General features: G+C 45.8%; 3 protein-coding genes and 1 pseudogene across 3 annotated transcripts; 2 read left to right on the top strand and 2 right to left on the bottom strand.

Moving 5' to 3' along the window:
• Positions 1–11: 11 nt before the first annotated feature.
• On the top strand, positions 12–1,244 carry LOC136528774 (uncharacterized). The gene has a single exon (XM_066521760.1). It carries the CDS (start codon positions 96–98, stop codon positions 990–992), a length of 897 nt encoding a protein of 298 aa, XP_066377857.1. The 5' UTR covers positions 12–95; the 3' UTR covers positions 993–1,244.
• A 3,488-nt stretch (positions 1,245–4,732) lies between these two features.
• LOC136525332 (ocs element-binding factor 1-like) lies at positions 4,733–5,641 on the bottom strand. Its single transcript, XM_066518336.1, has one exon. It carries the CDS (start codon positions 5,538–5,540, stop codon positions 5,007–5,009), a length of 534 nt encoding a protein of 177 aa, XP_066374433.1. The 5' UTR covers positions 5,541–5,641; the 3' UTR covers positions 4,733–5,006.
• Positions 5,642–16,344: 10,703 nt separating this feature from the next.
• LOC136526334 (phytosulfokines 1-like) lies at positions 16,345–17,420 on the top strand. Its single transcript, XM_066519032.1, has 2 exons — positions 16,345–16,494; positions 17,289–17,420. The coding sequence occupies exons 1-2, from the start codon at positions 16,345–16,347 to the stop codon at positions 17,418–17,420; spliced, it is 282 nt and encodes a 93-aa protein (XP_066375129.1).
• Positions 17,421–24,834: 7,414 nt separating this feature from the next.
• Positions 24,835–25,780, bottom strand: part of LOC136528446 (achilleol B synthase-like) — a 77,190-nt pseudogene continuing 76,244 nt past the window's right edge.

Raw genomic sequence — 25,780 nt, 5'->3', positions numbered from 1 at the left:
CACGCCTCACACGTCACACTGCAACGGCCGCCGCACCACCACCACCACGGCACCACCCCACCCAATCCCATCCCCACCGGGCGCCGCCGCCTCCCATGGCGGACTTCGGCGACGAGCTCTTCCTCGACGTCGGCGACGACGGGTTCGGAGACCTCTCCTACGTCTCCTTCTCCGAGTCCATCGAGTTGGATCTCGCCTGCCCACGCCACGCCCTCTCCCCGGGCTTCGAACCCGAAACCCTAACCCCCACCCCGGGGTCTCCCATCTCCTTCGATTCCGACCCCGACCTCCGCTGCCTCTCCCCCTCGCTGACCCGCTCCCCGCCCTTCTGGGACTGCCTCGACGAAGACGCCGCTAGCTTCGAGTGGGAGGAGATCGCGGACGCTGCCCCCGGCGTCGGCAGCGGCGGTGGCGGTAGCGGAGGGGGAGGGGGAGGGGGAGGACTAGAAGGAGAGACCGACGCTGACGTGTTCGGATTCCTCGACGAGCGGGAGATGCTGGGCGTGATGGAGGTCATCGACAGCGGGGACGACGACTCGATCTTCTCCGACGAGCCTCCGTTCGACTTCGGCGATGACGACGCGGAGCTCGAAGGCATCTTCCATAGCGGCGTCGGGTGGGAGCTGCTCCCGGCGTCGCTGGACGACGAGTTCGAGATTCTGCCGGGGCACGTCGTGGACGTGGGCGGCGCCCCGCCGGCGGCGCGTGCGGCGGTGGAGCGGCTCCAGGTGGTGGCCGTCAGAGGCGAGGAGGCTGCGCAGGGGTGCGCTGTGTGCAAGGAAGGGATGGAACAGGGGGAGCTCGCCACAGGGCTGCCATGCGGGCATTTCTACCACAGGGCGTGCATTGGCCCATGGCTTGCCATCCGGAACACGTGCCCAGTGTGCCGGTACGAGCTGCCTACTGACGACCCTGAGTATGAGAGGCGGAGGGTGAGGCGCGGTTCCGCTGGTGGCTCAACGCCACAGTTGGGTACACCGATGCAAATTTGAGCTAAGGCTGCTTGGTGGTATGTCTTGGATGCAATTCCATCATTCCATGGAAGTGAGAAACCTCACTCATTGAATTCGCATTAGGATGTTTACACGCCACTAGAATCATACTTCTATGGTCTTGAAAATTTTCAGGATTCAGCTTTTATGCTTGGGACTTGATTGGGAAGAACAATTATCTTAACAATTTGTACATAAATCTTCTTGTTTCAATATATAGCAAATTCTTCCTCGCTTTTGAGAGGGTACGTACTAGCATGTTTGTACTGCTGGGCTAACACTTTGCTTACTATGTGTGACATTCATCGTAATTACAGAATCAACATTGTAAATGCTTGTTTTCTGTGCTTGAGAACTCAATTTGTTCATCCCGGCCCATTGACTTAACAAATTTAGATGTGCTTTGAAAAGTAATTTATCAAGTGAACTATGCCAGGACTGTTTAGCAATTGATGGTTATTTTCAAAATTTAAATAGTTCTTGCAAATGGTGCACTTGATTTTGACCATGATTGATTTCTGTACGTTATGTAAATAGCATGTCATGCAATGCTCACACAAATTGATATCTAGATCAACTGTCAGGAACACACTGGACGAAAACAATCTTGTTAAAATATGAGATGAAACTTCTTTAATATGCTTAGGTTGACAATGAGGTATAACATAGATGCTACATTAAAATTTATTCATTGCTTACATCACTGAGCATCAACAAGTTACTCAGTACTACTCATCACCAGCATCAGCTGTCAGCACTGAGATGAGTTAGTGCTATTCTAAAACCTCAACTGGCAGCTTGCTGTACCTTCTTATCATTATTCTGGTGACCTTCGTGTGAAGTTGGCTTCTGTTATTTGTTGTGGCTTTTGAAATCTCCTTTATGTGTGCTCTCTTCTAGAGTGCTGGTTTATAAATGTTCATGCTTTTAAGCTTTTACACTTGATTGTTCCCAAGTTTTGCACTGATCGTGGAATGTCTTTTGCTCTCTTCATCCGGGCTGTGCTGTGCATGATATACACCTGAAGGTTTTCCTTATTTGTCTGATATTTCTGAAATGCCTGTGACTGATAAATATCTTTCACTACTGCTGATTGGGTTACAATGTGAGTATGTGACTTCTGGGCAACATAAATCAGGTACTGATGCAGCATGGTATGATATGCTGCCCTTAAGAGAAATGCTACAGTTTTTTCGTGGTTTGGCCAGAGACTGGCAGTTGTGGCTAGCCACCACACGTCTGTTCGTAGTTTCCAGGGTGTTTCAAGATTCAAACATTTTTACCCATGTTCTGTGTTTCAGAGGCTAGAGACTCAGGCCTTGTTTAAATCCAGGGTATAAAGTTTTGGGGTGACATCGGGTGTCGCATGAGGTGTTCACATACTAATAAAAAAATAAATTACAGAATCCGTCAGTAATCCATGAGACGAATTTATTAAGCCTAATTAATCCGGTATTAGCATATGTGTTACTGTAGCATCACATTGTCAAATTGTGGACTAATTGGGCTTAAAAGATTCGTCTCGCAAATTAGGCTCTGTTCGGCTGGTATTAAATTGGCTTCTGCTGGTTTGTACGGTTGGTTTGTTGTGAGAGAAACACTGTTCCACGGCTGATTTATACGGATTAAAGCCGGCTAAATAGCACAAGCGAACAGGCCTCGCAAACTTTACAATTAGTTGTTTTTTTAGTGTATATTTAATACGTAATGCATGTGTCCAAACATTCGATGGGATATGGAGTAAACTTTAGTGGGAGGAACAAAACAATGCCTCAATCATGGTAGTATGGTACACTGAAATTCCTGGACTATGCTGTATAAATGTTTGGTTTCACTTCCTGTGGTGACTGGTGCTAGCAATAGTGTTATAGCTCAGCAGCAGCTAGTGGTAGTGAGATGAAGTATGTTGCTGTTCATGTCTGGAAAATGGAAACTAATTGATGAATTGCCACTCAATTAGGAGGCATAACATTGGTGTTATGTTAAAAGTTTCTCTATGCTTTGGTACTATGGCATCAGCACTGAGACGAATTTATGCTCTTCTAGTCTAGAACTCTAGTTGCATCTCGTAGCATTTTACGTGGACATTCTGTGATCTTGGTATGAACATTGGCCTGTCGACTATTTTCTATAGTTTTGGCTTTAGGACCTCATTTATGTCTGCCCTCTTCTAGAGTTCTTGTACTGGTAGTAGTGTTTATAAACGCCCTTACAGTTTCATAGCAGTGGTTTTACGTTTTTCTTTGCTTCCAAGTTCTCAACTGATCGTAGAGTGCTTCTGTCATCCTCGTTTGTGCTCCGCTTGAGGTATATATTAAATGTTTTCCTTATTTTGCTACTGCTCAAAGGCCTGTGAGCGATGGTATCTTTTCACTACTAATTTTGCGACTGTGATATGATTTCTGTGAGGTATGAATCAAGTAACTGATATATGTTTCATGCTTAAGTCAGATACGATAGACAGCCATGAAAGAAATAACCCAAATTTTCCATGCCTTGGTTCTAGTCTTCTAGACTAGTGAATTGCGAGTGCCAACTGTTTTTGTGCGTGCATCTTTCAATGTGTTTCCGGAGTCTACTGAATGAACCATGGTTACACTGAATTTCCTGAGACCATAGCTTCTGCACTTCCTTTGGTGGATGGTGGCCATTGGTGATCAGGTGAAGTGTCATGTCGTTCATGTGATCTTGCCCTGAGAAAAGGCGAGCTCGATGGTCAGCGACGAGTTCTTTCTGATTTGGATGCACTGTATCTGTGTTAGTTGGGTTGGATATGACTCGAGATTTTGCTATTCGGCAGGTGTTCCTCGTGGTGGTTGGCACCCAGTGGTTTTCTTTGAACTGCAAAATATGCCACGGCTCTAGATCCCCATGCATTGTAGGTTCTGGCCACTGGTGACGTTTGTAGGCTCCATAGACCACATCTTTGGTACCGTACTTCGGAGGTAAGGCTGGATAACGAGCCGGCTCGGCTTGTTTTAGCTCGGCTCGTTCTGGCTCGTTAAGATAACGAGCTAGCTCGACTCGACTCATTATCCTAACGAGCCAGAAAGCCAGCTCGGCTTGGCTCGTTAAAAGCTCGAGCTGACTCGTTAAGCTCGCGAGCCAGGTATAAAAAATACATAAAATATAATATTTGTATTTATCTAAAGTTTGAGAATAATAATAATATAAAAGAAATGCATATAGACCAGTTACCAGTCAATTTATAGGGTCTAGACCAGTTACCAGTCAATTGTAAAGTGCAAGACATGAAATAATACAAAAACTAATATAAGTTTTTGATACTTTTTTTCCTGAAAGCTTGGCTCGTTTAGCTTGCGAGCGGCTTGCGAGCTGGCTCGAGTTGGCTCGTTATAGCTAACAAGCTAAAATCTTGGCTCGGCTCGGCTCGTTATGATAACGAGCCGAGTCGAGCCGAACCGAGTCGAGTCAGCCACGAGAAGCTTAGTTTTTCGTCCAGACTTGTTCGGAGGTGTCCCAAAACAGAAGAGGCGGCGCCGCGACTGCTATGGACGTTGCCACTCTCATCCTGTTGTGCATATACTGGGCCCTTTTGAGCCTACCGAATGATGTCCAGGCCCATAATTTGTTGACTTTTCCCCTATATATGCTGCGGAAGCTTGGGTCGCCGGCCTCACCTTGGAGTTGGAGTATACTACTACCTAAAGGCTACGACCACCCTTTACCAGTAATCCCAGTATGTAATGGCCATGCTAATTGCACATGAATCAATTGAGTTCTATAGTAAAAACAGGGTCTCGTAACTGTATTAGATTCCAAAATCACCAGTCGTATCGTATGATCGCGACCTATGGACGATCGAGTATCTACTGTACCTTGCAGAATGCAGAGTGTTCAGAACGAGCAAATCTCGGGAGCTCCACGACTACATATTTACGATTTACGAACACACGACAACCACAAATGCGAATGGTCCTCTCCCTCTTCTTGTCCTAGCAGTGAATTACTATGTCATCTTAATTGGTCGCCGATCGGCGATCGAACACCTGCCTAGTCGACCGTTGCCTCTGCCGCTGCCTCATCGCCGGCGTCGCCCTTCCCCGACGCCTCCCTGTCCACCGCCGCCGCCGCAGCGGCCTCGGCGACCGCGAGCCTCTCCCGCAGGGCGCCCGCCTCCGCACTGAGCCGCGCGTTCTCCCGCGCCTCCCGCGCAAGCGCGGCCGCCACGCGGTTCAGCTCCACGGCCAGCCGCGCGTTCGCGGCGCGGAGCGCGGCCACGCGCGACGACAGCTCGTCGAGCTGCCCCCTCCGCCGGGCGCGCGCGCGCCGCGCCGACTCGCGGTTCGACGCCTGCCGCCTCGCCTTCCTCTCGTCGCGCGCCGCCTGATGCTGCTCCAGCTCTCCCGTGCCCATGCTCGCCCCGGCGCCGACGCCGCCGGCACCGGCGCCAGTGCCGTGGCCGCCGTACGTGCCCCAAGAACCGTCCGCGGTGCTCGGGTAGGACGACGGCTCGTGGGCGAAGTCTGCTGCTGCACCGAGCGTGTGGCACTGGCACACCAACGTCGCGATGTCGTCTCTCTGCATGACTGGAAGCTAGCTGTTGTAGGATAGCTCTCGGCAAAGTTGCAATGACGAGGAGATGATTGGAAGCTAGCTCTTGTGTATTTAAAGGAGATCGAGTCTTCTTCGATCAATGGAGGGACCGAGCTAGGGAGGAGGTGAGTGAGTTCCTTCAAACTGCACACAGACACAGAGAGCCCTAAGCGAACCTTCCTTTTGCGTCCTTTTGCGTCTTCATGCAGGATTATCCTGTCCATTTTTGGGATCCGATTGCTGTCGTCTGGCTGCAAAATTTTGTTTGCCAAGTAGTACACGTCAGTCATCGTAGGGTGATAGGGAGGAGATATAGGCCTTTACTCAGAAATAGTCGTCTTCTCGTGTGGAAAATCATGCCATGAAGTCGCTGCAATTCCTGCCCACTACTTTGATTGGAAATTTGCACGCAAAGTACGCAGAGAGCTTTGGAGTTTGAAGCATTGGTTTGAGAAATTTCGCGTCTTTCTTTTTCTTGTGAGATTACTATCATGTTAAAGATTTCTTTTTTCTCAACAACGCGTGAGGACAAGAATAGTTTACTTGTCCACGAGGTACTTTATTTAGCAGAAGTCTTTTCATTGCGTGACAAAGTGACGACGGCATTGCCTTTCACGCTTTTTTCGTGTCAAGATATGATAGCAAGATGTTTATGTATAGTGACGCCACAAATAATGCCAGTAGTACCCAAACTATTTGATGCACTTCCTTGGGTGCATATATGTTACATGTGGTTGTGAGCTTTTCTGGTACTGTTGGGCAATCCCTTTGGCCTTCTATATAGAGACTTTTGGGCCCCTTTTGGAACGCGAGATTTTTCTCCCTATTCCTACGTTTCTATGTGAAAAATAAACTGATTCCTATGAATTTTCTATACAATTCCTGTGGTCCAAAGTGACCCTTAATTTGGTTCGATATACTCTATTAAAATAGCTAGTTTTAACAAAGATACATGGGCAAATGGGTGGTATTGTATATGCAAATAAATTTTTCCTAATGAATACAATGGGCAAATGGGTGGTATATGTGAATGCCTTGACACACATGGGTGGTATATGAGCCAATGGCTTGACACACCTTGCTAAGTCAGGCGAGCCGAATTGGCTCGCAGCGCCTGGCAAGAATGTGTACAAAGTCCGAGAAAAAACCTTGCTTGCCAACCAAACGTATGTACTGCCCCATATTCTCTTTGGGCAAGGTTAGGCAAGGAGTGGTATATAAAGCATCCAAACACCCCCATATACATCAGCAGATTGACAAGTGATGATGGCTGCAAACATGATCTGAACACAGTAGGAGACTTTTGTTTGTCATATGCTGATGTCTTGTGTTCATCTATGAATATATTTGGAACTTGAATGCACACATGCATCATCTATGAATATATTTTTGTGTTAACGACCGACATCGAAGTGTATGTATATGATAACGTTCTTTAGGATTGTAGGCTTAGTTTGCATATCATCAGTTTTGATTTGCTTACCTACCAATGCCATTAGCAGCAATAATTGTTCCAATTTGGTGTATGATACTTATAAGACAACGGGCATGTCTAAAAGCAAAATGTATATGTGGAATTGACGAGCTAGTACTATAGGGGTTTAATTAGTAGGACAACAGGGCTTACTAATCTGACGGCATAAACTTGTTTATGGTGACTCTTGCTGACCATCAACTTTTGAAGCATTGTCTTCCAATTTTCTCAACAACCACCATCAGCTCAACAACAGGTTACTGTCTTAGCCAAACTTTGCTTTAGCACTTTTCAGATCACCTTCCTGTTTTTATCGCCATGCCATCTAGAAACATTTCTTTCTGCTTATCCAGGTAGACAGGTAGTATTCAGAAATAATGGCAACTACTGACGTCTAAGACATTCAGTTAATCTCCTACATCAGTTGACAATGTGCGCAGTTTACTATGCAAACAACTTTTCTGAAAGTAAAGCCTAACCTTCCTGTTATCCTCGTTGCCTTGGTTTTAGCTGACAAACAGTTTTCAGTGACGTAAATGGCCGGTTTATTTCCATCTACTTGGCAAACCTTTTGATATAGAAATGGACAAGATATGGATGCGCGGTTAGCGCTTAGCGATTCAAATGCCTTTTGTTATCAACAATTGTTAGTGGCTTCAGCTTTCGGTACACCCTTGTTGTCTTTGTTACGTTTGCAAGATGAAAACAAAATATGGCGAAAACGTCATCTCCTAGAAAAAGGAATCGAAATTGAGAATGTTTTTTTGCACCTTATAAGATTACTAATAAGGGAAACCAAAAGTATAAGTGACCTATCCAGGATTGCGATGGGCACTCCCATTGTAGCATACATGATAAGCTAGCTAGCGTGGGGAGTTAAAACTAGCAGTCCATTAGCCATGAAAAGGAAGGTTATAGAGCATAAAATAGACATTGTGTACATGATAGTGGATTACAATAAGTTAAAGAAACATAAGGGCCGCAGTTTATTCTGTCTCTCTCTCCTCGCACCATGTAGCGTTCGCTGGACATGCCCGAATTTGTTTTAATTGGTATGTCAAAAAATAACAACACATGAAGAACTTTTCAACATTTCAAGGACTTCTTGGGCACTTACTTTAGCATAAGTGGCGGTTTAAATTGGATTTACCTTGGGCTCCAGCAGGCACTATCTAACCTCCGGCCCTGTTCGCTGCAGCCAACAGCTGCTGCTGCTGCTCGTACGGTTCTCTGCTGAGGGCGTCCGCAACAGGGGACTTCGCTAGCTGATTCAGAGTTCATCCGACGTGTAGGTGAGAGAAAACAAAGAAGTGACCTCGCTATCCACTCTGTCATGGTTGATCTCGCTCAAGAAATGAGGTGGCAGAGGAACTCGTGTCTATGCATGGGTTCTGTGAAGGAGATGAAAATAATAATAATAATAATATAACATGTAGGATCCACACGCTGATGTGGCTCCAATCGCTAGCTGCCGGCGGTTTCTGTTGAGGACGCCCTCAGAGCAGTCCAGGTTTCGAGTTTTCCGTGGCCTAGAGCTTAACTAAAATTCAGTGCTTCTTGATATAATAAGCACTCATGTTCATAACTTATCAGCTACGATCGTGGATTATTACTGCTGGCTAGTTTGATGTGGGAGAAAAATTCTGTTCTAACTGGAAATTTACGATCGTATATGGCCAAAGACAGCTCCAACGATGACTTATGAGCTAGCTCTAAATATTTTATTTTATACTTTAATAGAAAAAAGAAAAAACTATTTTAACAGGTGCACTCGGTCTATACGGAAGCCGCTGCCACCAAGAGACACAGCCAACGCTTGCTGCAACTTTCGCCTCCGGGGCCGTCGCTGTTCCTCCTAGGGCCACTCTCCTTCATCTCTGGTGCATCTGCCGGGGACAAGAAGAGGAGACCCACCTTTTTCACGTAGTTTTCCTATCTAGTTGCTAGAGTTTAGTTCAATAAATCTTTCGGCAAAATTAGATGATTTTCAGACGGGATCGTGTTTCAATTCCTGCGATAACTTTGGTGATTGCCACGATGAGATCGCCATTGTAGGTGTCGATTTCATCGGTAGGCGACCAATTTGTTACCTTTATCTACAAGAGGAGGGGTGCTTCTGGGAGCCCCCTACGAGGATAGCCACTCTGGGTCATCGATCCCATCGTCGATGGCCGCGGAGAGGATTTCAAGGTCTCAAGGTGATGATGATGCAGCCTCTGTCGTATCCGACGATGCAATTGCCGATATTCTTTTAGCAATTTAGATGCTTTTTGACTGGTTCTAAAGCGTTGGATCTTGCGGCATGTCCAATGTTTTAAGATTGGTTGTTGGATTTGGCATATGGAGTGCACTTTGGCTCCGGCGTTCGAGGGAAAGCCATTGGGGAAGAAGATGATGGAAGAATCTGGATAGAATATTATGTATTTTCTTATTTTAGATTTTTTCATGTGTAATTTGGGGATGTCCTGTGCCAAGATTTAATATAAGTCCCATTCCCTTCGGAAAAAAAAACAGATGCACTCGGTCTCCTATATATATACACACATAAGACCAATGCAAGGCATCAGGTTTTCACACTAAAATTATCATTGGCACTACATGCAAGATGGTTTTCACACTAGAGTTCTCAGCCAGATTTTTCTAGTAAATAGTAAGATTGTTTTTTAAGACAAACTCTCCTTCAAAGAGGAGCTTCGAGGGTTTATCTTCATGCAGACAGCCAGAAACTGTGTATGAGGCTTCAGCATAACGATCCAACATGTTGGATAATTGACACTGTTGACTCCAAGCTCTAAGCAATAGATAATAGTTTCCTCCACAGTTGAGTGAACCTCCAAAGTACAAATATGCAGCCTTAGACTACGTCACCTAACTGATATGCAACACTTGAAATTCATGCGCTATGGTTAATTCAACAATAAGGAAGTATATAACTCGGTACTCTAATTGCTACTGCATTTCATTAAACAATGAGAAATCATAAACATACAAAGTATATTTGCTACTGCATTTCTTTAAACGATGAGTTGGGATTTCTATTCTACTCATATGAATGCTAATAAATCATGAACTATACATGAGGATGCTGACAAAGTGCGCGCTACTGCATTACATTAAACGATGAGTTGTGATTCTATTCTACTCATACAGGAATTAATTCGAACAAGACATTTGAAATTACCATATATTTGCAAATTGATTTCTTTGTGGTGAGTGACCTGCCCACTGTTGCTGCTGGATTTGGGTCAGAAACCATCAGTTGATGGTGGCGGCGGCTGCGGCGGAAGGGGAATCCCGCCTGGGGTGGAGTAGCTGACGGCGGCCATGGAGCTCTCGGAGAAAATGGAGACAAAGTGGAATTGTTGGCGCCCTTCTTCTCGTGGCGTGATGTTGCAGGCAGCGCCCCGCCCGCCATGTCGATTTTTTTTTTAATTTTAACACTTTTTGGAAACTAATTTTAAATCTAACATGGTCGGGTTTTTTTAACTAACACTTTTGGCCGCGCCTATTGCCCTGGCGCGGGCAAATGCCTGTGCCGCGCCATGCATGGTGGCGCGGCAAAGGTCTGACGTGGCGACGGCCGGAAACGCGACCGTTGACGTGGCAGGGCCTACCGCGCCACCTATCTTGGTGCGGTCTACCGTGCCTCGTGCTTGGAACTGCGCCACTCGCCACGGCCACGCGTCCATCCACCTATTGCGGCCACTACCGAGGCCTGTGCCGCCAATGAACTTCGCACCGGCGACCACCCCGTCACTCCATGGCATCGAACTCTGCGCCGGCATCGAGCTCCGTGTTGACGAGCCTTTTGCAACCAGATGTTTGACGTGTTTCAGATGTTTGTTTCATGTGTTTTCCCTTTCAACGGTCGCCCACATTAACCACCGTAATGACTGGTCTTCAGTTCCCTCTTACACGCCTCTCACATTAATTATAGGTGAATCAATCGATCACAAGCACTCGTGGACTCGTGGCGTTGCTCCTTAACAACTCATAGGATATATACGCACGCACTCAACGTGGAAGCTCATCAGATGCTTTCGACTTCTGGCCTCCTCCTCCCTGTCTATCTTTTCAGCTCCATAGAATAGATAGAAATGCAACTATAAAGCTGCGATCCTGGATTCCTGGTGGATGATCTTCAGGTTGTGGGGATATATAGTCTGTTCCTCAATTGTTATTCGGTGCTCATCTGTTGTTTAGTATCTTGGAACGCCGGGAAAGCTAATCATGACGGCAGTGCTGCCGCAACGCATAGAAACGAATATGAAGCAAATAAATGAAGTCCGTGCGCAAGTTCACAAGCTGCCACATAACATTTTCATTGATTTGACATAAGTTCGACATAGCATAACCAACTTAGCCTGCAAGTTTCGGACGCCAATAATAGTTTGACCTAACAAACTAAGACCCAGGAGTGTAAGGATCCCTCGGACGCCTCTGTCTCTTCGAATTTGTTGGCAACACATTGGGAGTGTAGCCAACGTTGGTATGGTCACGTCGACGGTGCGTACGGCTCGTACCCTGCAAGTATATGATACGCACGATTACTTATAATTCTTTATGATCGTTAGTTCATGGAGCATACGTATTTAAAGAAACTACCTTTGTGAGTACCTGTGAGGTTTCTTGGGTACCAAGCGGGGCACCACCTAGCTGAGACATACCGATCTCGTCCTGCGGCCAATCGTCCCACTGGTCATGCTGTCCGCGGAAGCCCGGGGGTCATCATCGTCGTCCTCGTCGTCCTCGGTTGCAGGGTCCTTCCTAGCGCTATGATGTGGTGGTGTACGCACCGCGGAAGTGGCACCTGTCATCGGCTGAGAAGAGCCGGCTGGTGTCCTCAAAGAGGCTGAAGACGTGCCACCCGACCATGTCAGGAGTGGCGGTTCCTCATAAGGAGTGTCCATGCAGTTCAGCTTCTGAGCTAGCTTTCTGCATCTCTTCTTCGCCTTCTGCTTAAATAGACGTTAAAGTTAGTGCATTTCCCAAACGCATATACACTAAAGAAATATTTTCGGAACGGACAAGTTTATATTTACCTCCACAAAAGCCGCAAGAACGCCTGGCCCCTGCCCTCTAGACTCATGAAGCCAAAACGCTGCTTCGTTGGACAGCCTTGACAACTGTGTCGCCTAGGTACAGAAACGCGGTTGAACAGTTTTAGTACACATACTTAATACCAAAAGGATAACAAATTGTACCATTTAAGTATCTTACCACGTATCTTTGAAGCGGGGCTCTCTGTAGCTGTGTGTCCTCCCTAGTGGTAACGTCGTACACATCTTCAATGACATCTTCCTCCGAGTCCTCGTCAATCGCCTCCTCAGTGTACGGGGGCTTGATATGTGTCCTCGTAGACCTATGAAGCCACCGCAAGTACTCGTCGAAGGTGTGCTGGTCGTGTGGAGGACCCGCATGGACCAGATGTTGTACCCTGTTCTGCCACAAATGGATGTGCGCGCTGTGTGTCATGCGTCAATCCTTGGTCTTGTACCTCTTTCTGCGGTCATATCTGCAACAAAACGATGTTAGTTGTACCACACACACCTCTAAATTGTAGCTTTGTTATTAATTGATAACACACCCGTGCAATTCTTGGTTGATGGAGTAAAGCGGTGGTGGACAGCCTATCATTCTTTCAAACTGTCTACAGACCCTGATGGGCAAGTGAATCTCGACCACATGGAAGAAAATAAGAGGGATGTCGCAGCGATACTCGTCTGACTCGTCCCCAGTGACAGGACTGAGATAGTACTGGAGCTCCGGAGCATCCCAAGGACACCAATGCACCTGAAATTTCGTAATTGAGTTAGGTTGTGATATAGTGTATATCGAACAAGACACAGGTATGATAGTAAAGAGAGCATAACCTGGTGCTGTGTCAGGATGTCGAGATCGTCCGTGTACTCCCTGTACTTGCACCTCGATTCCCTCTAACTAACTCTGCTTCCGTCATGATATACAGAGCTGTAGGGAGTGTATCCTGCCCATTCCATCGCTGCATTGAACACGATAATGAATTAGCCATTAATAATCTCATTATATGTAACTACCTCGAAGATTATAGTGAACCGAAGTACTTATCGGTAAACCATTATTAAGGGGCCTCCCAACGGGCCATCGTTCCCAACACCAAACCTGGAGTAGGCAGGAGCAACCCCCAAGGTTCGCATATCCTGAGGTGCGACGGCAGGCAACGCATAGCTGTCGATACGTCCATGCCAAGACTGCGCTGCCCTAGCTGTACGCTGCTATATTCTCCTACGGCTGGCGTAGTATGTTAAGGAAGATCCAACTGATGGTGTTGCCTGAGGCGTCTGGGAAGAGGAAAGCACCAAGAAAGTGCCAGAGCCACACTCGAGCGAACTTGTCGATCAGAGCCTCCTCAGCTTATGGGTCCAAGTAATCAAAGCGCTCTGTGATCCAGGACGACGAAACACTGGAACTTTTTCTGAAATTGACCAAAGAAAATGAGACCCGATGGCTGCAGGAAAGCAATGCAAGTATTACATAGGCTTGAATTACTCACTTATTTTTCTTGAAAGCCTCGTCGTCCGGTGGAAGAAAGCCAGTAAACTGAGCCACCAGCTCCCTCCAGTGATCGTTGTCAACTATCCCTATAACTGGAAGTCCCCCCCAACTGAAGCCCTAAAATAGCCTTCACGTCCTGCATACTCAAGGTCATCTCGCCACAAGGTAGGTGGAACGTGTGGGTCTCAGGCCTCCACCTGTTATAAGAATAGAACGACTGTTAGTTGCCTCAAATTTGTTACAAGAAAGTTTACGTACAAATAATGCACTCGCACATGTCTACAGCTGCAGTAAGTAGTGCTGGGTCAAGGGGCGGAAGACTGTGGTTGACAACACGGACAAGCTCGAGAAAGCCGGCACGCCGTATGTACGGCGCATAACGCTCGTCCCACTGGTGCGCCCTGGTGTGCGTGCGGGGCCTCAAAGGAGGCAAGGTCACCTTCTGCGTCGTTGTCACTCAAGATGTGTGCTTGGTGCTGGTCGTCGTACTGCACCTCAAGAATGGGGTACAACGGGTGCTGCGTGGGAGGGACCATCCTGTTATAAATTGATAAACAAAGCGTTAGAGTATTCAAATTAACAAAATTTAAATTAACATTATGTAGCATTGCAAAATTTGAACTACTTGTTATGCAATATGAAAGCACATGTATATATTCAAAGTAAAATTAACAGACATATCACACACTAGTAACATAAACAACTTTACTTGGAATATAAGCATTTGACGAAACTTCATGAAGTCATCAAAATCGACGTATCACGCACTAGTAAGTACCGACATTTGTAAACTAGTATCTATACCCAAAATTCCTAACTAAATAACTAACTATAAACTAAATAATAAATACCTAATCAATCCCTAAACTCAAAATCCTAACCTTAAACCTAAAAACTACCTACGTAAATCACAAACAAATTCAATAACCTAACTATCCTAAATCACTAACTATCCTAAATCACTAACAATCATAAAACCCTAACTATCCTATATTACTAATTATCCTAAAACAATAATAATCAAAATAACATGAAATCGAGAGGGAGGTACCTTAGGAGCGGGCGGCGTTCGTGACGCGCCGGCGTTAGTGGCGCGGCCGGCGCGGGCGCTGCGCGGCGGGAGTGGCCGGGCGCGGCCGCGTGCGGCTGACGGCACGCGATGCGCGGTGGCGGGCGGGCGGGCAGGGGTGCGTGAGGGCGGGGGGCTCGCTCGCGATATTTATTTGGCCTAGCCACGCCATGTGCCGTGGCGCGGCACTGCCGCGCCAAGATCGGTGGCGCGGCAGAGCCTTGCCACGTCAGCGAACGCGTTTCCGGTCGTCGCCACGTCAGACCTCTGCCGCGCCACCATGCATGGGGCGGCACAGTCATTTGGCCGCGCTAGGGCAATAGGCGCGACCAAAAGTGTTAGTTAAAAAAAAAAACCGACCGGGTTAGGTTTAAAATTAGTTTTGAAAAGTGTTAAAATTAAAAAAAATTCGTCATGTCACCCCTCGTCATTGTTGCCTAGGCCTTTCGGCCGTTTGCTGATGATAGTGCCCCACCGCTTGCTGACACTGCCCCAGCTTTCCAAAGTCGCCCCGCCACACACCCGAGGAACTGGCCTAGGCCACCGCTTACCGAGGTTACCCTACCCCTTCGGCTTGTCGACAAACCGCTGCCGCTCACCTGCAGGGATGTGGCTTGGGTTGGAGATTGCAGTTGGCACGGGGGAAGGCGGGGGGCGACGCCGAGAAGGAAAAATCGGCGCGCGCCGTGGCCGTAGGAGATCCGGTCGAGCACCTTGAAATGATACTTGACGCCCTTAGTGGGGTGGTTTTCATTTCTTTAAACCGTTCCTCTGTCTTCATCAATACATCGCCAACTCAACTAATGTGCTAATGTGTCCATCACAGTTTCGGAGGGTAGTATACTTGTTCTAAACAAAATTCAGTCAATACCTTTGAACCATGATCCACACATGACACATGTGAATGCATAGACGTTGTTCCGTTCCCCAAGGATGTGTCCAGCCTCTGCCAAAACCCTGCAAGGAGAAGGGGATGGAAGCTTTGCGCTTGCGCACGGCCTGGGCACCTGATTTGAGATTTGACTTTGGATCGGAACCCATTAATTAGGCACTCCCACTCACCGTGCTCCTCCCGGTGCAGAGGTCTCCTCTCACTCACTCGCATCGCCCAATGCCATTCTCAGTCTTCCTTGCTCGTGTCTCCCTCGCTTTATTCCTCCACTTGGTCAACGTACCACATTAACATTTCGCATCGGTATGTGCATGGCCTCGATCGGCCGGACGTGCAAGGGTGCCCTCGTTACCCGGGTCGTGTTCTGGCAGGATACTCGGTGCGTGCAAAAGTTGCAAAAGTCAAATGTGAACAATGCGGTGCGCCAGGCAAATGGGCTATGGGATCACAGAGATTTTAATTCAGCACCGCGAGGTGAGCCGAGGCACACGTACCAAACACCCCCTACCATCATATCATCACATCGGAGATGCTAGCGCATGCGCGGTGCGCACGTCTGATATTTTCCCAAGAAATAAACCACGCATGTACGTACACGTCCATCGACCATCGTCGTCTACAACCTCCATTGCTTGCCTATATATATGTTCTTCCTGGTGCTTCTGTTTGGCCATGGTAGCAAAAGCAGCAGTGACCGAGAGAAGGAACTGAAGAAAAGTAAACCAAAGGGAGGACGGAGATCGATCAAATCAGACCAGAGCATACATAGTCTCTCATTTCTGGTCAAGGCACAATGATGCACGGGAGGAGAACCGCCATAACCGCCATGGCAGTGGCTTGCCTTCTGTGCATGGTGGCTCTGCTGCTAGTCCAGGATGTTCAGTCCAGGAAGCTATTGTGGACGGAGCAGGAGAAGAAGGAAACCCATGGTGGCCTTGTTGGCAACCATGGCGCTGCTGGCCGAAGCACCACCCTGGTAAGCGTCTCTCTGAATCTTCGTAACTACTGCTAGTCTGCTATGCTAAATGTCTCTCGGAAAATGGTACTTCACTACTGCAGCAAGCCAGCAAATCGAATGCACATTATATATATTTTGCGTCAACATATTTTGGTCGGTTCATCCGAATCTTGTCTTACTATATTTGTGCTTAAGCTATGGGTATGCTGTATTCATGAATGGTTTCGTGCGCATAGGGAAAGTACTCATCATTCAGTTATAGGCAATGCATGTACACAGAGAGAAATTAGAATGTTGCGTAGACATATACTGATGCAGCACGTATATTCTTGTGTTCCTTGAAGACAGAGAGAGCTGTGCCTGCTGGTATATATATATATATATACGCACGCTTCCCTTGAGTATTAAGAAGTGCATCATTCTGGCTGCTGCTGTTATTTAACTTTTGATTGCATTGTGCTGAGAGTTTGGAGGGCAATAGCATGTGATGTGAAGCAGCCCCAGATATCTATCTATGGCACCCAGAACGGCAGCACCGTTCTTGATGCCGCCGATACATATTCACATGCTTATCTACACTACACATGATGCAAGCCGCACTTGCATACTCTGCCCACGTTTTGACATGCGATTGGATGACACAAGTCTTACCAAACTGTTGATGGGGGGATTACCTTTTTTTATTATTAGTAGTAGTATATATATGTTCATATATCCATGCTAATCCACAACCACAAGTCCAGATAATTAAGTATATATTATATGCAGAATATGTAAAATAATTGGTGTGCTATTTGCTGAATAATCTGCAGGAACCGTGCAGTGACGCTACGGGAGGTGGTACAGGAAGTGCAGACAAGGGCGAACTGCCGTGTGATGATACGTCAAAATGGACAGAGATGCACACGGATTACATATACACCCAAGACGTCAAGCACCCATAAACTGTTAGCTAGTTATATTAGCTCGTGTGTTAAGTTTCTGAACATTAGTTTTGTTTGTAGGCGTTACGCGTTCAGTGCTGCTGTATGGGTGTATAATTAATTAGCTAGCCAGTCAGTAACTACTGTAGTTAAGAGTACGCTAAATGAAATAGTACCGGTATCAAGCTTTCCGTCCTTGAGCTAATTAGGGGGCCACCGAAGTGACTACTCCCTCGGTACCCAAATATCGTGTCTTCTTTATTATGAAATATCTCTGGTGGGATTCTAACTCCAAACATTGTTTGGTCCTTCAGAGTGCTCTGTATTTTGTACCATTCATGTAGTTGACAAATACTTTTCAACAATTCATCGATCTCTTTCTTTGTGCTCCAATAGATCTTTGCATGCTCGTACTAGTATGCAATAGTTGCCGATTTCAATTCAAAATTTCCATGCTCTAATATTAGCAACTCTTCCTCTGTCATGCACATTTCTTCAACTAATTTCTACCTTTTTTTAATCTTTTTCTTGATATGTACTTGTCAACCTTTTGCTTTGTTGGATGCTTTCATGTGTTGTCATTCGTAGTCTTATATATATATATATATATATATCTTCGGGGGTTTCTCTAACCTTTTCAATAAGGAGAGATTTTCTTCCTTGGTGAGTGTCTCCTGCTGACGTGGCTCTTTCATTAGGCTAGTTATGCTCTGTCGGGGTTATGATACTCCAGGTATTTCAAGGCACCTGAAAGGGACCGTGACGCCTAAGAAGGAGGGTGAATTAGGCAAAACATATGACCTCTTTTTCTATCCTTAGCAAAACATATGCAAAAAGATAAACTATTTAAATGCGCAACTACGGTTTTGCTAGCGTGTTGCTATCTCTACCGCAAAAGGAGTTATGCAAATAATGTAAATGCGGAAGCTAAAGAGTAAGGTAGAGATATGCAAACTCCCGTCGACAACTCCGGTATTTTTATAGAGGTATCGAGAAGCACGCAAGCTTCCCCCTACTCCTCGTTGGAGCCCCTCGCAAGGGCCAAGCTCCCGGTCGAGTAACTCCGTGGATAGCTCCGGGCCTTCCCCACGCGTAAGCGGGTCTCCGGTTAAGCCACTCATGGCAAAGGCACTCCCGGACCGCCCCCCGCCATCTTCACTATCAAGCTTTCAGCCGAAACACCGCAGGCCTTGTTCCCTTCGGTACACGGTGGCGGCCACACCACAAACGCGGTTGGTGTGATCTCGCAAGACTACAAGCCCCTCCGATGTACAACAATGGCGCGCGCAAGCACCGAGTGGTAAGAGGTATGGAAACCTCACTAAACACTAGGATTAAACCTAGAGCTAGCGTATAAGCGGTGGTCTAATCAACTTAAGCACTTCGCAAAGCACCTACGCTAATCACTTAATGAATCACTAAGCACTATGCAAGTGGAGATCACTAAAATGGTGTATCAACACCTTTGGTATGTTTCCTCACTTCTCCACATCTCAAATGGCCGGTTGGGGAGTCTATTTATAAGCCCCATGAAGAAAGTAGCCGTTGGGAGCGAAACTCAGCTTTCTGCTATTGACCGAACGTGTCCGGTCGTCCCGACCATTAGAGCACGCACATTGATCAGACTCTGGGCCAAGTCTGGTCTCACTCGATCGGACGTGTCCGGTCATGCTGGCGTCGCTCTGGAACCTCTTTGGACTCAATCGGACGCTGTACTTTGTGTGTCCGGTCATCCAGTGCCGCTACATCCGGTCACACTGAAAACATTGCCGTGACGAAGAACAGTGTCATCAGTGCGTTCGGTCACTGCTTCGCTCAGTGTCCGGTCACAGCTACTGATGCCTGCTATTGCCGAACAACTGATCAGACGTGTCTGGTCCCTATAAGGGCCACGTCCGGTCACCTCTGTCGAGCTCGTTTCTTCGTGATCTTGCGTCCAGCTTAGTTCCCATATTCGTGCTTGGATTATGCTTGATATCTTAGGTCTTCTCTTGTGCTTCTAGGGTCTTGCTTAAGGTGTTGATCATCGGATCATCATGTCGCCTTCGTCCAAGTCATGTCTATAAGGTCGAGATGGCGGACTAGAGGGGGGGTGAATAGTCCTTTCTAAAATTAATTGCATCGGCTAACCGCAGCAAGTGCGGAATTAAGACTATCGGTCTAGCCAAGACTACAGCCCTCTATCTATGTTCTCTAGCACCTTCCAAAGATACTAATTAAGCAACAAAGGTGCCGGGCTAGCTAGAGCGCACCTAACCAATTCTAGAAGCAAGGTCACACAAACCTATGCCACTAATACTTTAAGCAACAGGGGAGCTCTTACACATGCTAGTAAGCAAAAGCACAAAGCCACCTAATGCTCACTAACAATGCTCAATAACAAGGCAACCAATGCCAAATTAGAGAGCGCAATTGCTTAGCTACACAAACTAAACAATGTGACTAACAGGGTCATACAAACCAAATTAGCCACGCAAGGGAGCTACTTCTATGCTACACAAGCAAGAAGGTAACTAGTAAGCTACACAAGCTAACTAATTGCAAAAGCAACTACACAAGCACAAAGTATGCAAAAGTAATTACAAGCTTGTGTAACGAGGATGCAAACCAACAGGAAGAACAAGGTTGACACGGTGATTTTTCTCTCGAGGTTCATGTGTTTGCCAACACGCTAGTCCTCGTTGTGTCGACCGCTCACTTGGTGGTTCGGTGGCTAATTGGCATCACCCGCCAAGCCCACACGTCGGGCACCGCAAGAACCTACCCCGAAAGTGAGGGTAGCTCAATGACACGCTCAACAAGAGTTGCTCTTCGTGGCTCCCACGGGGCGAGCACAATGCCCCTCACAAAGCTCTTCTCTGGAGCACCGCACAAGCTTCTTGCGGGCTTCGATGGAGACCACCACCAAGCCGTCTAGGAGGTGGCAACCTCCAAGAGTAACAAGCACTACCGGCTTGCAACTCAATCACCTAGTGCCACTTGATGCAACCTCATGATGCAATCGCACTAGAATCACTCTCTCACACAATCGGATGATCACTATCAAGCATATGTGAGATGGAGGGCTCCCAAGCACTCTCAAGCATGGACACAAAGTCCCCCGAGGTGCTTCACTCTAGCCATGGCCGAGGCCACCTTCTATTTATAGCCCCATGGGCTAAACTAGCCATTACCCCTTCACTGGGCAAAACTCGGGATGACCGGACGCTCTGGTCGTATTGACCAGACGTAGGACCTCAGCGTTCGGTCAATGGATTCTCGCCACATGTCGCCTCCATTCAACTTTAGTCACTTGATCTCAATGGTCAAGTGATGACCGGACGCAGCTGCATAAACTGACCGGACGTAGCAACCCCAGTGTCTGGTCGTTTCCAGTAAGGTACCAGTCATGATCGGACGCGTCCGGTCGGTCACAATCGGACGCAGCGTCAGCATCCGAGTTTTCTCCAACTTTTTTGTGTTGCCTATGTCACCATACGTCAGCCTGACCGGACGCACCCTGCCAGTGTCCGGTCACTTCCAGCACCAGCGTCCGGTCGAAGACCGATGCCTACACGCTCTCTACCGCCACTGACCGAACGTAGGACCCCAGCGTTCGGTCACCATGTGAGTAGCGTCCGGTCCACTCTGTGAGACCCTATCTTTTCTGTATAGGGCGCCGGTGGCACTGTCGGACTATCCGCACTCTACGAGCGGACACTCCACCGGTGGAGTTTCGAACCCTTCTCACCTCCGTTCCATCGCCGAGTTGATCCACATCAACTCCAACTTCATCTCCTTTGGAAATGTGCCAACACCACCAAGTGTACACCGCTATGTGTATGTGTGTTAGCATTTTCACAATCATTTTTCAAAGGATTAGCCACTCAACTTGCCACGCCACTCAATCCTAGTGACGATGCAAAGTTAGATCACTCGAGTGGCACTAGATGATCGATATGCAAACAAGTTTGCCCCTCTTGATAGTATGGCCATCTATCCTAAACCCGGTCATCAACTTCTCTACACACCTATGACCGGTGAAATGAAATGCCCTAGGTTATACCTTTGCCTTGCGCATTCCATTCCATCTTCTCCAATGTCGATGCAACACATGCACCAACATGATCAACAATGATATGATCCACTTCATATCATCACGTGATCATATTGGTTCATCGATCTTGACTTCACTTGCTTTTCACCGTTGCCTTCGTCCATCGGTGCCAAGTCTTGCTCAAGCTTCACTGCCACGTGGTCCATCACTCCAAAGCCTCTGACTTGCCCTTCACACTTGCAACCGGTCCATCAAGCCAAGTCTTGTCTTGATCTTCTTCACCTTGATCACATGACTCAATGTCATGTCTCATGTGCAATAAGCTCCTTCATCATCACATGTGTGAGCTTTGCAACATTTCCAAGCCATTTTCACCTTCATGGCATATGTTGCTCACACATATGTACCTATGGACTAATCACCTGTGTATCTCACATAAACACAATTAGTCCACCTAGGTTGTCACTCAATTACCAAAACCACACAAGGACCTTTCAACGTCTTGCACCCTTTTGAACTACAAAACAATTACTTATAAATTCATTAGTCCAATTTAGTTGTGTTGGTCATCAAACACTAAAATCCAAAGTAAATAGGCCTGGGGTCCATTTTCCTTATAGCACCGATTAGTTATCTGCTTGGGCGGTCCACGGTACACAAGCTAGTATAAGCCCAAACGATCGAGGCCCAGCTAAGCTATGCAGACTTGGGCCAAATGTCAAGGCAGGGGTTGGCCATGACCTCTTCCCTCTGCCTTCAACACATGCCGTGCAATACCTCACGACCTCTCCTCTATCCCAACCCTTGAGAGGAACAGGGAGAGATTGAGCTCTACCAAGCACGCCTGCTCTAACAAGAGTAGGCATGCTGCACTGACCCCGTAAGGACCGAGGGAACAGTAGTCCCCTCAGCCCAGTCAGACGCCATCCTTACGCCATGTAGCGTAGACAAGACAACACCAACGGCCAGTATGGTGATCCACTATCTAAATATGGCCCGACGAGACAGATGTATGACCCACCCACTACGGGATGGGGACCATGACTTTGACTTTGACTTTTGAGGCCATCCAAGCCAACGAAGGCCACGACCCTAGAGCTCAAGATTGTGTCCACCAGCTCCGCAAGCAACAAGATGACCAATGACCTAGGGGCGGCTACCAACTCCCATATGGCACCCCTAGGAGATCAGGAGGCAATGATGAAGGAAACGACGAGACCATGTCATGTAGGATGGCTGGCAAACCATCACCTTGCCTATAGTGTCACCACAACCGGCATAGTAGCACCACGCCACACCATGCCGCGACGTGGGCACAAGACCATGATGACGGCCACACCTGGACGTGCGCTACACTAAGACAAAATGGCATTTCTTGCAAGCCAAGTTAGCTATGCCCCCTCCCTTAGGCTCACGACCCCTCGGTCAGGAGAACCTCCTTCTTTGTTTGTGACCTGGCCCCAAACTCTATATAAGGGCAGTCAGGGCACCCTTCTCAGGCATCGGACTCTCGAAGCTCTCATTTGGGCAGTCCATCATCTAGTTCTAGCTTCACTCTCCTACCTCTTCCACCATTCTTGCACCCCTCATTGTAAGAACTTCAGAGCATTTAAGCGAGGGACACACACTCGATCATCTCTGAGACTAGACGTAGGGCTCTGGCTTGAACCAGTATAAATCCTCGTGTCTTTTGGATGCTACCATCGTCTTCCTAGAGTAGCGCAACAATCGTATAAATTTACTAGTCGGTCTATGAAACACCGACATGTTCCCACCCATCTGCTTTCTTTTCGCACGAGTTTTGGGAGCTTGACTTACTGAGGGGTTGGACATTTTCTTCAATCGTGTAGACCTTGATGTGCGGACTTTGTCCTAGGACTTAGCTTATAGTTGTGATGGCAACGACGACATAGGAGCAGGAGGAGACGAATCGCTTCTTGGCGGTGGCGGTGCATTAGGCGGTGGTAAAGGAGAAGGATCTCGCCTGGGTTAACCAATACAATGCAAGTTGCTATCAACCAATGATAAGTATTTCTCTAAAATGGGTTTAAAATTGTTATGATAAGTAAAATGGCTTTGGCCCATATATAATTGGGTCTTTGACAAAATTAAGACAACAACATTTGTCATAATGTATTGCCATGCCATGTACATAAAACATCATAACCACTACCACATTAGATCCATGTCACTAAGGTGCAAGATTTTATGATTTTTTGGACACTTGGTATAATCTATGATAATTTTTAGTAATAAATGAAAACAAGTAATGTCATAAAAGTAGTAACCATGCAAAAAAAATCTTTACAAATTCTATGAAGAAAAAACTTCGATTCATCATAGAAGGGCTTTAGAGATGAAAGATGGTTGAACCAGTTTTTGTCATGCAAGTGTCACAAATCCTATATTATGACATATATTAACTAATCAATGACATAGTTGTCACGAAAGGCTAGATATCTTTTAGTGCTGATACCAATTTTTTTCCCTAAGATATAATCTATCTATGGTGCTCTATTTAGAGGTATTTAGATCTTACTTATTCATACTACTAGTTATTTATTGCTCACAGTTGCAAACTTGCAGTTGTTATTTATTTTAGTTATTGTTGTGCACTAGTATAATAGAATATGACGCAAAAATGTTCTAATAGATCCTGAGTGCATTAAATATATCAATGGTGATGACAACCTCATAGATGCCATGCTTCACTACATATAGATCCTATTTAGGCATTGCATAGCTAGTACTATACTTGATTTTGATCGCTTGGCTACTAGGTAATAGGTTTGCAATAACGCAGGGGCACAAAAATCATGCGAGACCAACATAAAGTACATAGCACAATGACAATTCAAATAAATATTGATCAGGGACATGAGCAATAAAACACTAGTAACAGGAATATTATCCAAAGAACTCTAAATAGAGCACTAATAAACAGACTGCAATTTTCAAAAATATTTTGGTACTGATTTTAAAATGAATTAGTTATGCTTTTTATAGATTTAATCATATTTTCTAAAATAAATATTAACCACAAATTCATTCATGTGGCATCATGTTTATGCAGTATAGAAAATGTATATTGTTATGAAACTATTGGTAGAGGAACTCAACAACTTTAAACATTTAAGCCAAACTATAAGGAAAGTATAGATAGTTCGATTGTATAGAAACCAATTTTTCACTTATCTATGACCAAAGGAGTAGTTAATATCATGTATTTTCATAGATAAAATAGAATTGAGTCATTTATGGGGGCCATCATATTATTGGATGTGCTATACAAAATTACAAACCATGATAGAAAGTACAAGGATTTCATCTATTGCAATCAATATATTTCGCTTGTGTGACATAAAGTTGTGTATGGTATTTGCTTTGCATGAGTCACCTTCAGTTAATATTGGTAAGTAGTCTACAACGATACTCTCCAAGGGCCCAAATAGGGAATAAAGTGCGGTAGTTAGGGTAGTTGAAGTAAATGGAAGAGTTGGTGTTGCCAGCATGTTCCTTTAATCAAAATGCATGCGCACGGTTAGTAATGGTAGTTTATCTGACAATGTAACTATGCAACTTTTGTCTTACTATATAATAATTCAAGAGAAAGATGTCCATAATAGGGTGTAAATGCATAAAACAAAATATAAAGCTACAAAGTACTAACTAGACGAACATATTGTACATGAACACTTCTAGTATATGTAGAACACAAAGATGCAATTATAACCTCTTTAAAGAATGCATCCTTCTAACTTTAATGCTACAACTACATATCTAAATGGGCAATACATAGAAATGTGACACAAACAGAATAATGAACTAGAAAATGACCTAGCATATGCATAGCATGACCAAAGTATGAGTAGACATCACCTTGTTACTTGTTTGAGCCATGAAATTAATATATAAGGTTTTTCTCATAAAATCTAATGGGAGAAAGGGTTGCATAGTCAACTGAACAAGAGATTGTTTAAACAAAATTTATAAAATGTATTAGTTGTATCACAAGATTATTTGAAAAAAATTAACTTGCTGAGGATAGTCGCCTGTCTCCAACTGCATATTAATCAATACTTTTTCCGCACCATGTAATGGTGTTGGGTCCCATTCCATCTATTAATTAAACAAATTCGAATAATAAGATGGATGCAATCAACATATATTTATAAATGGTATTCCTACTAGTCATTGACAAGCTAGTGACATTTTAGATAATAAAATGATGTATCCAAACATAAACTTCATATTCATAAATGTTGCAATGATTGATTACATATATTAAAAAACTACCACTTTTTGTATCTATGAAATATTCCTTTGGAGTAATCGATATTTGATG

Source organism: Miscanthus floridulus, chromosome 19 (genome assembly GCF_019320115.1).
Source record: "Miscanthus floridulus cultivar M001 chromosome 19, ASM1932011v1, whole genome shotgun sequence".
Taxonomy (NCBI): domain Eukaryota; kingdom Viridiplantae; phylum Streptophyta; class Magnoliopsida; order Poales; family Poaceae; genus Miscanthus; species Miscanthus floridulus.
This window is presented reverse-complemented; position numbering and strand designations above follow the sequence as displayed.

Bases quoted from the DNA above. Each gene is read 5' to 3' on its own strand.
- LOC136525332 (XM_066518336.1), bottom strand. From the start codon at position 5,540: ATGCAGAGAGACGACATCGCGACGTTGGTGTGCCAGTGCCACACGCTC.
- LOC136528774 (XM_066521760.1), top strand. From the start codon at position 96: ATGGCGGACTTCGGCGACGAGCTCTTCCTCGACGTCGGCGACGACGGG.
- LOC136526334 (XM_066519032.1), top strand. From the start codon at position 16,345: ATGGCAGTGGCTTGCCTTCTGTGCATGGTGGCTCTGCTGCTAGTCCAG. The intron at 16,495-17,288 runs GTAAGCGTCTCT...AATAATCTGCAG, and splicing joins CTGGCCGAAGCACCACCCTG to GAACCGTGCAGTGACGCTAC.